The sequence below is a fragment of the Cavia porcellus genome, unplaced genomic scaffold (assembly GCF_034190915.1).
Source record: "Cavia porcellus strain 051 isolate PalLab524CR breed Dunkin Hartley unplaced genomic scaffold, mCavPor4.1 scaffold_2, whole genome shotgun sequence".
Lineage (NCBI taxonomy): Eukaryota > Metazoa > Chordata > Mammalia > Rodentia > Caviidae > Cavia > Cavia porcellus.
The window spans coordinates 100083597-100097725 of NW_026947485.1; the positions used below are offsets into that span (position 1 = coordinate 100083597).

Sequence of the window (14129 nt, forward strand, 5' to 3'; positions counted from 1 at the left end):
GTGGTGATTGCTTCTAAATTGGCCATGGGGGACATGGGCAGATTTTGAGAAATAAAAGACCTCTCTTTGCATGGCCCAAGAGGACAGGCTAGGCACACATTTCACCTGATAATAAGGGACACAACTTTCTAAAAGAGCACAAAACATGAGTGGTGGTGATTTCAATCCTATCTTTAGTTTTTGTATATTTAGTTTAAAAATTCAGAGCTTATTTTTGTAGTCTAGACAGCCTTGTGTCCAGAAGCATTTAATGCATCTACAGCAAAAGAAATACAGTTTTCTACCCTTCTCCCACTCCCAAAAAAGTCCTGAGGTTAAATATAAGCAATGTCTTATATTGCTCAACTGAGACCAAGGTGTGGAGGACTCAGGGCTCCCAGCCCAGGCCCCATTATCTCTCCCTGGCAGTGTAAACACCACACTCTCAGTTACAACAACTTTTCTCCTTAAGGATTCTTTGCTCCCCATCTAATTCTATCTTTGATCCATTTGCAGGGCAACTTTGTGGCTTGTATGACAGCTATTTTACGACAGATGGAAGATTATCATTATGCCCACTTGATCAAGACATTTGGAAAAATGAGGACTGATGTCGTGGTGAGTCTCGTTTTATGCATTTCATCTACTAGAGTTTGGAGCCAACTTTATTAGCAGTGAACTTGCCTCTGGTTGATTTCAGAAGACGCTTAGCCTACACAAAGCCTTGTTTCTAACAAGGTATAGTTCTTGACTGCAGAATTAGAATCTCTCACTGCTCTGAAGAATTATCCCAACTGGGAGTCCAGAGAAACCTCTTATCTTTTTGGTCACAGTGTCATCTCTTGTACCTTGAGGTCATTACCAGGTTAGAGATGTTATTTGGTGACAGCTCATTAACTCCTGTCATTTGTAGATTAACTTTCCATAACAGAAGCCTGAGGATTTTTATGACTTTAAACTGCACTCCATTATTTTTGTTGTTGTTGTTGTTTGTATGTTTTTGTTTTTTGATACAGGGTATTGAACTCAAGACTATGCGCTTGCAAGGCAGGCACGTATGCCACTGAGCTAAATCCCCAGCCCTTTACACTCCATTATTAATTAGCTTAAATCATGGATGCTCATCAGCATTTCTCCAAATAATTCTGTGGTCAACATTAGTAAAACTATGATACAACTTAATTAGGAAAAGTACAGTAGGGGAAAATTTATTGCTTAGGAGCTACCTCCCTAATGACCAAAAATTACATTACCATATGGCAGATATGCTCAGTAAGGCTACAGCCAAACTTGTTGGCATGGTTCCCAATCACAAGTTGACTTGAACTCTTGGATTCCATTTCTAAGGACTCATCAGCATCTCACAGATTCTTGTGGAATATACCAAATTGTAGTATTCCAGAATAAGATTTGTTACACTAGATAGAAAGATAGATAGATACATTTCTAAGAACAAAATGAATCCATATCTAAAAATCTTACCAATTTCCTTTAAACAAAAGGCAGCAAAAATGTGTGTCACCTGCTGGGCATGATGACATTCATCTGTGATCCTGGCATTTGAGAGGCTGAAGCAGGAAGATTGATATGATTTGTAGGCCAACCTGAGCTACGTAGTGAGTTCAAGGCCAGCCTAAACTGCATAGTGAGACCCAGTCTCGAATGAAAAAAAAACTGAGGATATACGAGGATATAGCACCTGCCTGGCAAGTGCAAGGTTGTGAGGTCGATCCTTGGTTAATAAACAAACAAAAGGAAATGTTTTGTATATTTGCCAGTGTGTTTCATTTTCTGAATATTAATTGGCAGTTATAGTAGAAGCATATGCAAATATATAACATATACACATATATATTTCATATTGTATAATTCTCTTAAAATACTGGCATATTAAATTAGATTTTACATTTATTAGCATTAAAAACCTTAATTGAAGCTTAAATATTTCACTAGGCTCAGCCTTGGTCAGTGGAAAGAATATATGAAGAATTTCATAGATAACATTCTAAGCTGAATAATAAAGTTTTCTGAATGAGAAAAATTACCCATCCTGAAAAGTAAAGACTTCAATTAATAATTTGACTTTATCAAAACAGTCACATTGTCAAAGCCTCCACAGGCAAAAACTGTTAAAAACATCTAATCTAAACCATTAAATCATAGGGAAGCTTTAGTGTATTGTGAAAAGTGACTGGATAACATGATGTTTAAAAATTACTATAATTCACTGAATTCCAAGTGTGTGCCTTCTCTTCTTGCTCAGAGCAGCGAATCAGATATATTTATTCCATGTTGTAGTCCTAGTTTCCCAAGAAATTCTTTTCCCTTATACACAGCAGTTTGAAAATCAATTATTCGCAGACAATTTGATTTCTATTATAAAATGGCATTTCTGATTTGGATATCTCAAATTCATACTGCAAGGAGAGTAAACCTTTTTTGTTGTTAAATCTGTCAGAACCTCTGTAAAATATGTTCCTATTCATTGACTATAGGTAAGGCATTTGACTACTTTTATATTCTGATAACTATCAAAAAGTATGATCATTTCATGTGAAATAATTGGGAGTTAATTAGTATTTAAACATGAAAATACCCTAAACCATTTCTGAATATTTGCTTCCTTCTAACAAGCACTGGACTTCAGGTTTTCAAATTTATCACCTCTAAGTTTTAGTGAGTTTTTTCCATTTTAAAAAGTCACCACTGTTATCAGCACCAAAGTGATATGCATAGAACTATTACTTTTGTAGCTCTCAAATGTCCCTTGACCCCAAGACAGTGAGAGCATAGGTGGGAAGACTGATCCAGAACAGAATCGCAATGACATGGTCCACGTGAATCTCCCTCACAGTAGAAGCAGTCCTATCTCTCCTTTCAGAGCCACCCATGATCTTCTGACTCTTGTGCAGTAGAGACACTGACTGCCCCATGATGCTGCTTGTCCTGTGTCCAGGACTCAGGGTCAGGAAGGGGAGCAGAACACCTTTCTGCAGTCAGCTCTGGGAACCCTTTTCAGACAGCTGTCTTGGTCTCCACAGCTGGATGTTGTCTCTCCTCTTCATAGCAGCTTACCCACGCTGTCCCAATTTATCGTCAGCCTGAACTGTGGCAGTTCAGGTTGGTGTGTGACATGCAGGATGTGGCAAGGGAAGGTGCTCGTGGGGAGTGTGAGGGAAGGAGTATGATAGCCAGCATTGTTTTGCCTAAGAACTAGTCAGCTGTTGAGGCATGCAAGCTATTAAAAAGGCCTCAGTTCCATGTGGACCAGGCACCAAAGAGTGCTGTGCTAGTGCTGGTCTCCCTATTGTGGGTTTATCACCATGGCTGGGAAAAGGAGCCAGTCTCACTTACCAGCTTCTTTACTGCTCATGACCATTTCCTTGTCAGTGCAGCTGCTTGCACTGGTCCGTGAGTCTAGAGGCTTCACTCAGTGGCAGTTTACTCATGACAAACTGTGTCAGCACCCCAGAGAGCCAGCACAGGCAGACCTACCTCTCAGAGCTCCACGGTCCAGTAGAGACTCTCTCAGTTAGTCAAAGTCCTTCCAATCCACCAAAATCATCTTCGCTCTGAAAGGATGGCTGTGCCAGCAGGCAGGCTGGGGTGACTCAGTGCTTGGGTTCCTTGTAGGCAGAGGGGCAGATGGTGAGGGGAAGTGGCACCGCTGTGACTTGTGCTGGAGGCAGGAGGGTCCCTGGTGTAGCGTGTGGAGAGGGTTTGAGGTACCACAGCACTCATAATCTCCTCTTAAGCCATGCTCAGAAGTTTTTTTTATTCTTTGTCTGCTTGGTTGTTTTCAACCACTTTCTTTTTTTCCTAATTATTTAAAAATTATTTTAATGTATTCATTTGATTTATTTTTGTGAAAATAGGGATTGAACCAGAGACCTTTGCAGTGAACTACTTAGGTTTCCCTAAGTGGCCCAACTGTCCAGTCTGAACTTGAACTTGTGATCCTTTGGCCTCAGCCTCCCAGAGTACTGGGATTATAGGAATGTACCATTACATCTAACTCGCACATTGTTTGTTGTTGTACTGAGTAAACTTATTTTGAGATCATTGTAGAGTTTTACATGTACCTATAGGAAATAACAGAGTTCCAGGTATCTTTAACCAGTTTTTCCCATGAGTAAAATCTTATAAAACTAACAGAACATCAAAACCAGAACTTTAACATTGATGTAATCCACCTAACCTAATTAAGATTTCCCAGGTATTATTTGTATTTTTTCAGATACAGGAAAGCTGAAAGAACAGTACAGGCAAACGGTTAATCCTGTCACCTGAGTTTGCAAGTGCTTCTGCATAAGTGCATCTTCTGCATACCTCAGTGTGTCTCTGTCTGCACAACAAATCTATGAAGATGAGATGCTTCTCTCTATGGGGCTCAGCAAACATCTCTGAGAATGAGAACATTCTTCAGAATTCTTACTTTGAATGGACAACAGTCCTCTCATAACACTGGATTCAACTTTCCTTCTTTCTCTCCTTTCACTAGCAGCTTTCTTAAATCAGAGTTGCATCTAGATCAGCTTAAACCATCTGCTGATTTGAGTTTATGTCTCTTTATGCTTTTCTTTTCCTGAAATAAACCCATCACCTTTCTTTCTTCCTTTCTGCATGGCATTGTTTGTTTATATTTTTGAGGGTGAGATCAAACAAAAGCTTGGCAGACTACCCCTCATTCTGGATTCTTTGAGTACTGCTTCATGATATCTTTCAACTGCTTTTTTTCTACCTACCTTTACATATGTCCTGCATACCAGAATTTTGCCCTAAAATTCAAGTTCAACTTTTTGATAAGAGTATCTCAGAACACTGTCGATGTCGAACACTTCTTTATGTCCAGTCAGGAGACTGGGAATGGTGTGTTGACCTGTGCTGCTGTTTGACCACTGGGTTAAAATGTGGAAACTTCCAGATCACTCCATTGTGAAGAAACACACCTCTTTGCAATTTTCGAGTGATCTTTTGCTGGAAACTGATACCCATGGAAAATTGACAGAGAACACACTCCCCAATAGGTTTTCATCAGATGGATGGAATATCTATTGATAGACGTAGTCTGGAAATGTTATTCCTTTGGCATGGCAGAATGTCTTTATTCTGACCATCTACACATTTTATCTTTAGTCTAAGAAAATTGGGAAGCCATTATAAATGTGGTTTAAGTGCAAGATTGGGAGAATAATCGAAAAGCTCCCTCTGAGTGAAGTGAGGGGATAAAAGGGCAAGAATGGACATAGTAAATGTCCTGGAGTAGATGCCTTAAGAGTTTCCTGTGGCAGTCCAGGTACAAGAACATGACTATTCTTTTGAGATGATGCAGTTAGGAATGGAGTTAAGCTGATAGATTTCTGAGAAGAATTTGCCTCTGGAGTGCACTGATGGTTACTGAGCTGCCCGCTTATTATATAAGAAGCTCTGTGTATAGTCAAACTAAAGTATTCGACAGGAAGAAAATGTGTTTTGTGAAATGATGAAATTTTCACAAAATATCTCTTGCTGTATTGAAGGTCTCAGTATAAGTTTGTGAAGCCTCATCATCCATGCAGGGCAACTGCAGTTGTTTGGACCACCATGGCTAGTGAATCATGCAGCCCCACAAGGAAGCCTTGCAAATCTCATCTCCCCCTGTATGCAGCATTTTGTTTGATCAGCAAAGTCCCAAAATTTAACAGCTGAGCCATGCTAATGAAGTATGGGACTGTGTCTCCTAGAAAAGAAAAGGAGCTGGGGAAAAAATGCTTCTCCTCTAGAATAATGAAAAACAGACCCTGCATCTCAATTATTAGGCTTCAAGGAATGATCAGCAAGAAAGCCAGAAATTCTATGCAAATAGAAATGTGGCTAAATTATAGCACTCAGCAGGCAAAATGTGCAACCTGGTCATCAAAACAGGAAGCTCTTGTGAAAATAGGAAAACTAGGTAGGGAAATACGAATTTTAAAGAATAAAATGAGCAAAGAAGAAGCCAGTTGTATATAAGGGTGCCCCCAGGTGCCTCTGCTTCTCAGGTCTGAAGATTACAGGACTCATGGGCAAGGTTTGGAAGGCAGTTTTGGCCTCTTGTGTCAGAATTGAACATCTACCCCAATTTTTCTTTTGGCCTTGTCAAGGTCCCTAAACTTCTTTCCTGGCCTGGAGGCCTCCCTTGTAAAATGGTAATCAGGGTCAGTTGCTCCCTGAGTTTTATTTCTGGTCCTCACACTAAACTCCTTCCTCCCCAGCAGATATGACTTAAAACAAACCTGTCTGGCAGTTAAGACTGCAGAGAAAGTATGGTACCTTTAAGAATTATCTGACAGTCATCAAATTTAACTTGTATTTCTTTGCAAAGTGGTGCTGGTGCAAACTTTGCCCTGGGAATTGCTTTCCTGGCTGCTTAAATTCCTTTCATCACCTTGGCCTTTACAGCCATTGCACCTAATTATGATTCAGTAGATTAAATAAATGAGAAATATCCACTCACTTGGTAACCTGTGATCACAGCCTTATTTTTCTAAGTCACTTCTGTTGCTTTTTTCTTCCCTTCTCAGCCCTCGAGTCTACGTAGGTTTACTGGAGATGTGTGTTTTCCTAGAAAAGCACAGAATAAGTGGCCAGTCCTCCCTCACAGAAGTTCTCCTACTTTCTACAGGCACACAGGGAGCTCCTAGTATAGGGTATCCCTTGCAGATGCCAAGAACATTCTATCTGCGTGGAAGGAGGCGGGGCAACAAGTCGTTCATTGAACCTTATTGTCTTTTCAGTAGAACTGAGTAGTATAGAGAAATTACCTGTGAGAAGTTGGAGCCATCACTGAGCTCCTTGGCAGGGATGGAACTGCCACATTGAAAAGTTTGACATAGAAGCCACATGTTCACATGTTTTATGTCATGTTGCATATGTGCAGATGGCCAGGATATGCCTTTTTTCTTAATTACATAAGAAAAAGGAATGAATTGTACTATGACATATTCAATATGATGGGAACTATTCAGAATAAGAAATGGATTTAGAGTAAATATAATAAAAAGCTACAATCTACCTGTCCATTAGGCTTTCCTTATAAGCATGTTTCCTTATAAACAGAAAGGATTCTGTAACCTTTAGAGATGGACCTTTTTTAGAAAAACTGTTAGGGAGATATACCCAAGGACTATTTCAAAACATCCTTGAGAAAGCCATCTCAGCTAAGAGGTGCCTAGACAATCACAAAGACAGATTTAATACACAGCTTTCATGAGTACATCTTCATTAGGTTTCAGATATTTTCATTCAGTTAAAAACAATGGAGTCTTTTATAATCTCGACATCATGCCTTGTTAGGGGTGGGTCTAGTTTTTCCCTTTTTCTTGGTGCACTTTTTCAGTGTTGTATTTTTTATTTCAGGATTTTCTGATGGAAACATTCATCATGTTTAAGAACCTCATTGGGAAGAATGTCTACCCTTTCGACTGGGTGATAATGAACATGATGCAGAATAAGTAAGTACAAGGGACTCACTCTCACCTCATTCGTCTCTGGTGGGAACAGTGATGTGGCCGCGGTACGAAGGTGACCAGTATCATTCCCTCCATGAGCAACTAGTTACTGGGGTAATGGATGGGGAGACTGTGGGAATTTTTTATGCTAATGCAGAGCTCCTGCACAATGCACACGGGCCCTGTTCTGAGAGAGAAGCACTGTGAACCAGTATGGTATAGTAGCTTCATCAGCCTAATCATGAACAGAGAGACACTGTTTCCCATCAACATGCCATCTTCTTCTTTTTTTTTTTTTTTTTTTACTTTTTTTAATTTGTTTTTTAACTTTTATCGGTACCAGGGATCGAACTCACGACCTCCTGCTTGCAAGGCAGGTGCTTATGCTGCTGAGCTAAGTCCCCAGCCGCCATGCCATCTTCTTTTAACCATGTTTTTATTAGCTGCAGTGATTCTCTGCTCTATGCTTGGCTTTTAAAAGTCTTTGCATTTTTGCATATTTCAGATTTTTTAAAAATTATGAGCATTTTCTCCATACTTATGAAATATTCAATTTGTGTTTTGCTTATCCTCTCCTTATGAAGGCTGTTGGTTAATATTCTAGCTCTGTGGGTTTTATAGTTTCTGTAGGCTCCAATGACGATCATAGTCTTGGCAAGTGCACGAAGTTTTTAGTTGAATTTTCTTTCTACCATTTTGGTATTTCATTACTGCATTTTATGAAATAATCATTAATTTTCAATGTACTTAAAAGGAAGAATGAAGGTATCATATATAAACCTTATTCAATATTTTTCTGTGAAGACATTGCAAAACTATAATACTACATTAAAACCAAAGAGTGGACTATGACTAGGTCACCAATCTGTACCCTTTGATTTAATTCTAAAATGTGTTCTTGTGTCTACTGCCACCGTCAAGCTACTGTGCAACTGTTACCATGTCACCCTTCTTACCCGTTTAATAATAACATTTACCTTTCACCTTCATCAGCCTTAATCTCTGGGGGTCACTAATTTGTTCTCTTTTTCTAAAGTATTTCTCATCTCAAAAATGTTGCAGGAGTGCCGTTTTATACTAATTAATTTTCGGAGTTGTCTTTCTATACTGTGCTTAATTTCCACCATTTTCATATATCCATAGTTTGTTCCTTTTCATTTCTGAGGAGTATTCGATGTTGTAGTTTGGTCATGATGTGCTTAAACATATCCCTCTTGAGGGATGTGTAGAACTACTATAAATAATAGTGCTACAAATATCTATGCTCAGATTTTAGAGTTAGCACAAGCCTTTATTTCTGTGGCATATACGCAGAGGGCTACAAATGTTATTTTTTATAGTAATTGTACATTAAGTTTTATAAGAAACTATCAAACTATGACTGTACCATTCTATATTCTGACCATCCACAGAAGATGGATGCAGTTGATCCACATTGAGCCCTTATAAAATTTTTTTGGTTTAGCCATTTTGATAGGTCTGTATTGTTTCTCTTGGTATTGTTAAAATTTTATTTCCCTGATAAGCTTTGTATCTTTTAAATGCCTTTTGTCCACCCCATATACAAGTCCATAGCAGCAGTTACCTTTCCGATGGTGTCTTCTGTGACACCAGGGATGACACTGGCCTTGAGTTTCACAGGCTATGGGATTCTTAACAGGCTTCTATCAGGGCTAAGCATGAGGCAGCATCTAAATCAGATGCTGCCATGATTGAATCATCTTTCATATGAAGAGAGCACGTTAGACCAAAGTAAAGAAGCCGAGGAGGGTTGGGCATTGCTGGAGATTCAGCGCTGGCCTGGGGAGCACAGCCCAGTCCTGGTGTCTACTTCTCACCTTTCTACTTGCTGTGCAACTTCAGGTTACACAAGTGGCCCTTCCTTAGTGTTTGAATTCTAATCTAGAAAATGAGGAACTTATTCTTGATGTCTGTTTCTTCTTTCTCTGTTAAGATTTACTTTGATGATTGGCAATTAAGAATTACTTTGAAGTGCTACAAAAGGGTTTTTAATGGACTTCTTTTTCACACAGTGAAAACAAACAAATCAGCAACAATAACAAATGACCCACTGACTTGGAACCATGAATCTCATTGTACTGGGGATCAGGAACTAGGACATCACTTCAGGGGACACAAAGAAGCTCTGAGCATAGCATGAGGAGACAGGGGCTGAGTTCTATCTTCTGCCTCATGACCTTATATGTAAGCTTGACTTTTGGGTCTCCTAAGCAGAGTGCCCATATGGTGATGCTAGTTGTCAGCTCCACCCCTCTGGGAATTGCTGCACCCAAAAGCAAGATGTGACCTGCTCCCTGCAGTTGTATTTCATGGTATCCCTACCCTCGGTGTTCCCACTAAAGTGAACTCATTCTATTTGAGGTGAATGCTCTGTTTACTGATCTATATGATGTTTTTATGATGAATAAAAGCCTGTTTGCAGATTTTACATCCTGGTTGTAGCACTCCCTTTTCCTCTTACCCCATCGAGTCCCCCTTTCCTGAGCACTGTGGGGGCTGGTCCATTACTCCACATGATCAGTAAATGTGGTTGAAATCTGGCAGTGTTTTGGCTAGAATTCCTGCTCTAGGGATCCTGTCCAGCTTTTTCTAGGATGTTCTGCTGTTTCTGGGGCAAGGATATTAACTGGCATTGTCAATTTACAACAGAGAGAATTACCTCCTTGCCCACTGGGCACCTCCTCCAGTATGGCCACTTGCAAAGCTTCAGGTGCTCTATGGCAGATTGGTGTGGTAACTCATAGACCAGCTGCACCTTAAGCCAGAAAGGCAGGCTTTTTGCTCTGAGGAAAGGGACCTCTATGCAGATAGGTCACGGACTGCTCAGTGTCCTCTTGCACTTGTACCAAGTAAGACTTTAAAGGGTAAATTTTGTGTATGGTGTAGCATAGTTTGGAGCAACTGTGTCCTCTGTGTCCTCTTATTCATTGTGCACAGAGGCTGCAGCCCTGAAAGACATCTTGATAAGGAAAGCCACTTAAATGTCAAGTCCTCACAGCTTTTGATATGTTTTACATAAAATGTGCACTGAACTATCTAATCATGAATTTAAGGCCAAGTGCATCAGCATTGTTTCCTTCATTGGCACTTTGTGAATAAGTTGTCTGTTGGCTTGTGTGTGTGTGTGTGTGTGTGTGTGTGTGTGTGTGTGTGTGTGTACGTTCCTCCGAGTGGGTACATTGGTTCTAAGTAGAAGCACTTTCATTTGTAAGCAAACCCACATCCCTTACAGGTGACCCATTCCTCAAGAACAAATCCCCCTGTCAACGTGAACTGGAAAGAGTAATCAAGAGGGAGATGTTTTAGCCATCGCTCAAAGGATGGGTACTGACAAATGTACCCATTCAGGTACCCTCTGACCCCACAAATGGTGTCCTTCAGTGGGATAAACCTTTTGGAGCTACTTGGATTGGTGACCCTTACGTATTCTTTAAAGTCTTTGCTTCAATGCCAATTTTAAATGGATGAACATATGTCATTTTCATGAGGTGTATTCTCTCTTTGTGATGTGATGCATGCTGGCTTCTGGGACTCTGAGTGGGTCACATGTGACATACTGCTTGTGTGACAGGCATGCCGTGGAATTATGCATGCCGTAGTAATAGTGTCCTTGACAGCCTCAACAACCCTCTAGCCATTTGTGTGCCCACTTTACACATGAGGCAGCTGAAGCTCAAAGGGTTGTAATTTGCCAAAGGATACACAGTGGAGGTGGTAGGGCCGGTGTTTAAACCCAGGCCAGCTGCCTGGCACCACGCTCTACATCTGCTTCCATGACACTCTGTCTCAGCTATTCCTTCTTTTTCCTCAGAGAGTAATGGAGGATTTTTATTCTATTGTCTTTAACTTTTTCAAAGGTTTATCTCTTACGTGAGTGTATTTTGAGCATGGAATCCACACCATGGCTGCTTTGTTTTTTCTCATTAGAAGTGATACTTTCTATTACTATTCACTGTACTTGTCCTGCTGTGCATATCTGGAAAAAGGAAAATGTTACAATATTGTGAAAGAATGATTTTCCTGTAGACACTTCATGGGTACCTTACAACAATGTTCCTATGTCATTTACTGTTTTCATTTTTCAACCTGTGACTGAATAGGTTAGCAATGTACATAATGCTTGCTAGCCGTGCCTTCTCCCTTTTGCTGGCATGGATCAGAGACTGTCCTGCCTGGGATTCCCAGAAGCTTCTGGAGTCTATGTTTAAGTTTTAATGGCAGAGCTGTACATGCAATTTTACCACCCATGGTTTAGAAATTGAGAAAATCGCCCTGTATGACCTTTTAAATTTTTGTGTGCTTTTTCAGCTTTGTCTCTGTGAACATGCTGTTCCCCAATACATGAGGCTTGTAAAATGTAATTAAAGACAGCATCCATTAGATGGGGTGCAGCAACTTGTAAATCAAGAATCCAAGGTATAGGACTGAATGAGCATCCCGAAGGACAGCGTTTGCTTGGCTGCCGTGTTCAAGATAATGACTGACTAGCAGTGGCCTGACATTATAACTGTACTCAAGGATATGCTATTGCCATATGGCAAGATGACATTTAAGATAAGCGCAGTTCAGGAATGGTAGAAGTGCGTTTGTGTGTTAGCCTCAGAAGTGCTTTATCATCTTCCTGGATGGGTGTGAATGTGAAGTCTCCTTCAAAAAGCTGAGGCCATACTGGAAATGCAGACCTCCCCCATCAGCAGCTGAGGGCAGTTGTCTGTCCTGGGTCTCACATTAGCTGCTTTTTCTAGATTTATGGTTCTTGTGCTCATAGCACAGTTCTGTAGTTATGCTCTGGCTGTCATGGGTTCTCACCTGCTAAAAGGGATGTGACCATTTGCATAAATGTTGGTGTCTCTTCTAGTCTTAGGCTTTTGGTTCAGACATCTGGATGCTCTTTGTATGTCAATAATCTACTAGAATTTTCACTCATAGGTATGACCTGATACCAAATTAGTCTGTCAGGTTAATTCAGTTTCTTCTTCCTTTCCAAGAAAACATTTCTTATTAACTGCTTTATTTTACTTGAGAAGGACATTTTTGGAACATGTGTTGGGTAGAGAAAAGGTAGTGCTAAATGTAATTTTCTGCTTTTTTAGAATTAGACTTAGATCTTCATTTTGACTACATAACAAGTGACAAAGTTTTGGCATGTTTGTCAACTATTCAGACTTGCAACAGAGTTTTGAAAAATTCAACTCCTGCAAGTCAGATTCTCTGTCTTCTCTATCAACTTCCTCACACAATGCGCTTCTCATTGAGGATGAAAATGAGTGAAAGCAATGTGTCACATCCTCAGACCTGTCATAGTTTACAACTATGATTTTCATTCATTATCAAGTGTCCTTTTATATCAATGTAGGTTTTATGTCTTGGACTAACAAATGTTTTCCAGATTGAGTTGAGAACTAAAGGAGAATTTTAGACTTTGTGGTTTACGTCCTACATGCTTCCATAGACAACTTGCTATGTGTTGCAAGTAAGGAGGAAATACGGAGCTTTCTAGAAGGTAGGACACTCACACCTGACTAGAGGATAAAGCAAAAAGGAAAATAAGACACTTAACATAAAATTCTGGTTAGATAGTGAGAAGTATCCTAGCCCCACCTCAGAGAGACTGACTACTCATAGTGTAGATTGTCACCTGTGAAGCATTGAGCAGGTGATAGCGTAGGAAAGGAATCAATTGGGGAAGCAAATTTCTGCCCACAGCAAATGGAAGAGATGATTCTTTCCATTTTGACATGCTTACTGGTTCTCAATCAGCACGTAGGCTATAGTGATAGTTGTCTATAAGTGGACCTGTCTGGAAGACTAGCATATGAAATGGAATGAATTTTATTGACCTGTTCATTTAGTCTTGTCTAGTTGTCGACCATGTCAGTATTGGAGATCATTAGCTTAAATGTGTTGTCTGATATCATTATCTTTGGAATATTGAGTCAACTTGTCTTTGTCTTTTTGTACTCTGATATCTCACATTTTCTCCCACTTAAAGTTTATGTTTACTTCGTATGTCTATTTCTTACTCACTTAAAAAAAAAAAATGGTGACCATGTGGAGACTGTCCTAGCACAGCCCACGGTGATGTTTGTGACCTCTTCAAAATGTTAGATTCTGCTACTTGACCAGGCTTTCACTAGAGCCTGGCTCCTTTATATATGGCCGCCTCCTTCTCCTCATCCTCCTCCTTCTCTTTGTCCGGTTCCATTTCCTCCTCCTTCTCCTGCTTCTTGTCCCTGCTTTCTTCATCTTCTTTCACTTCCTCCCTCTATCCTGCCCCCCCACTAATGATGCACAGATCTTTTGACCAGGAAGCATTTTCCTTTGTATATTAATGTATTGCCCAATATTTTTAGCAACTGAACTTACAAGATATGTATTGACACACACATTATTACATTTCATGAGGTAAATTTTCCACGCCTGTTTTTGTAACTTAGTGATTTCTCTCCTTTTAAGTATAATACATTCCCCCCCTCACAAACAATATCCACCAGACATATCAGAGTCCAGAACTGCAAGCTCACTGATTTTTCTGCCAAAGTTAATTTGGCATATAGTCCAGACAAGAAAGAGCCATAGGCCTTAGAAAGGAATTCCACCTTGGAGATGTCAGGTTTCCTAGGAATAAATCATGCTACTGCTCAGAAAACAAATTTTCAG

At 40.0% G+C, this 14129-nt stretch overlaps 1 protein-coding gene across 3 annotated transcripts in view; it reads left to right on the plus strand.

Moving 5' to 3' along the window:
* The window catches only part of Dock1 (dedicator of cytokinesis 1), a 516033-nt gene that overhangs the window by 316212 nt on the left and 185692 nt on the right, over positions 1–14129 (plus strand). For all 3 annotated transcript variants that reach the window (XM_013143418.3, XM_063244929.1, XM_003479612.5), the window contains exons 28-29: positions 496–597; positions 7357–7451. In XM_013143418.3, coding sequence (XP_012998872.1) covers positions 496–597; positions 7357–7451 — 197 coding nt within the window. The remainder of the gene's footprint in view (positions 1–495; positions 598–7356; positions 7452–14129) is intronic.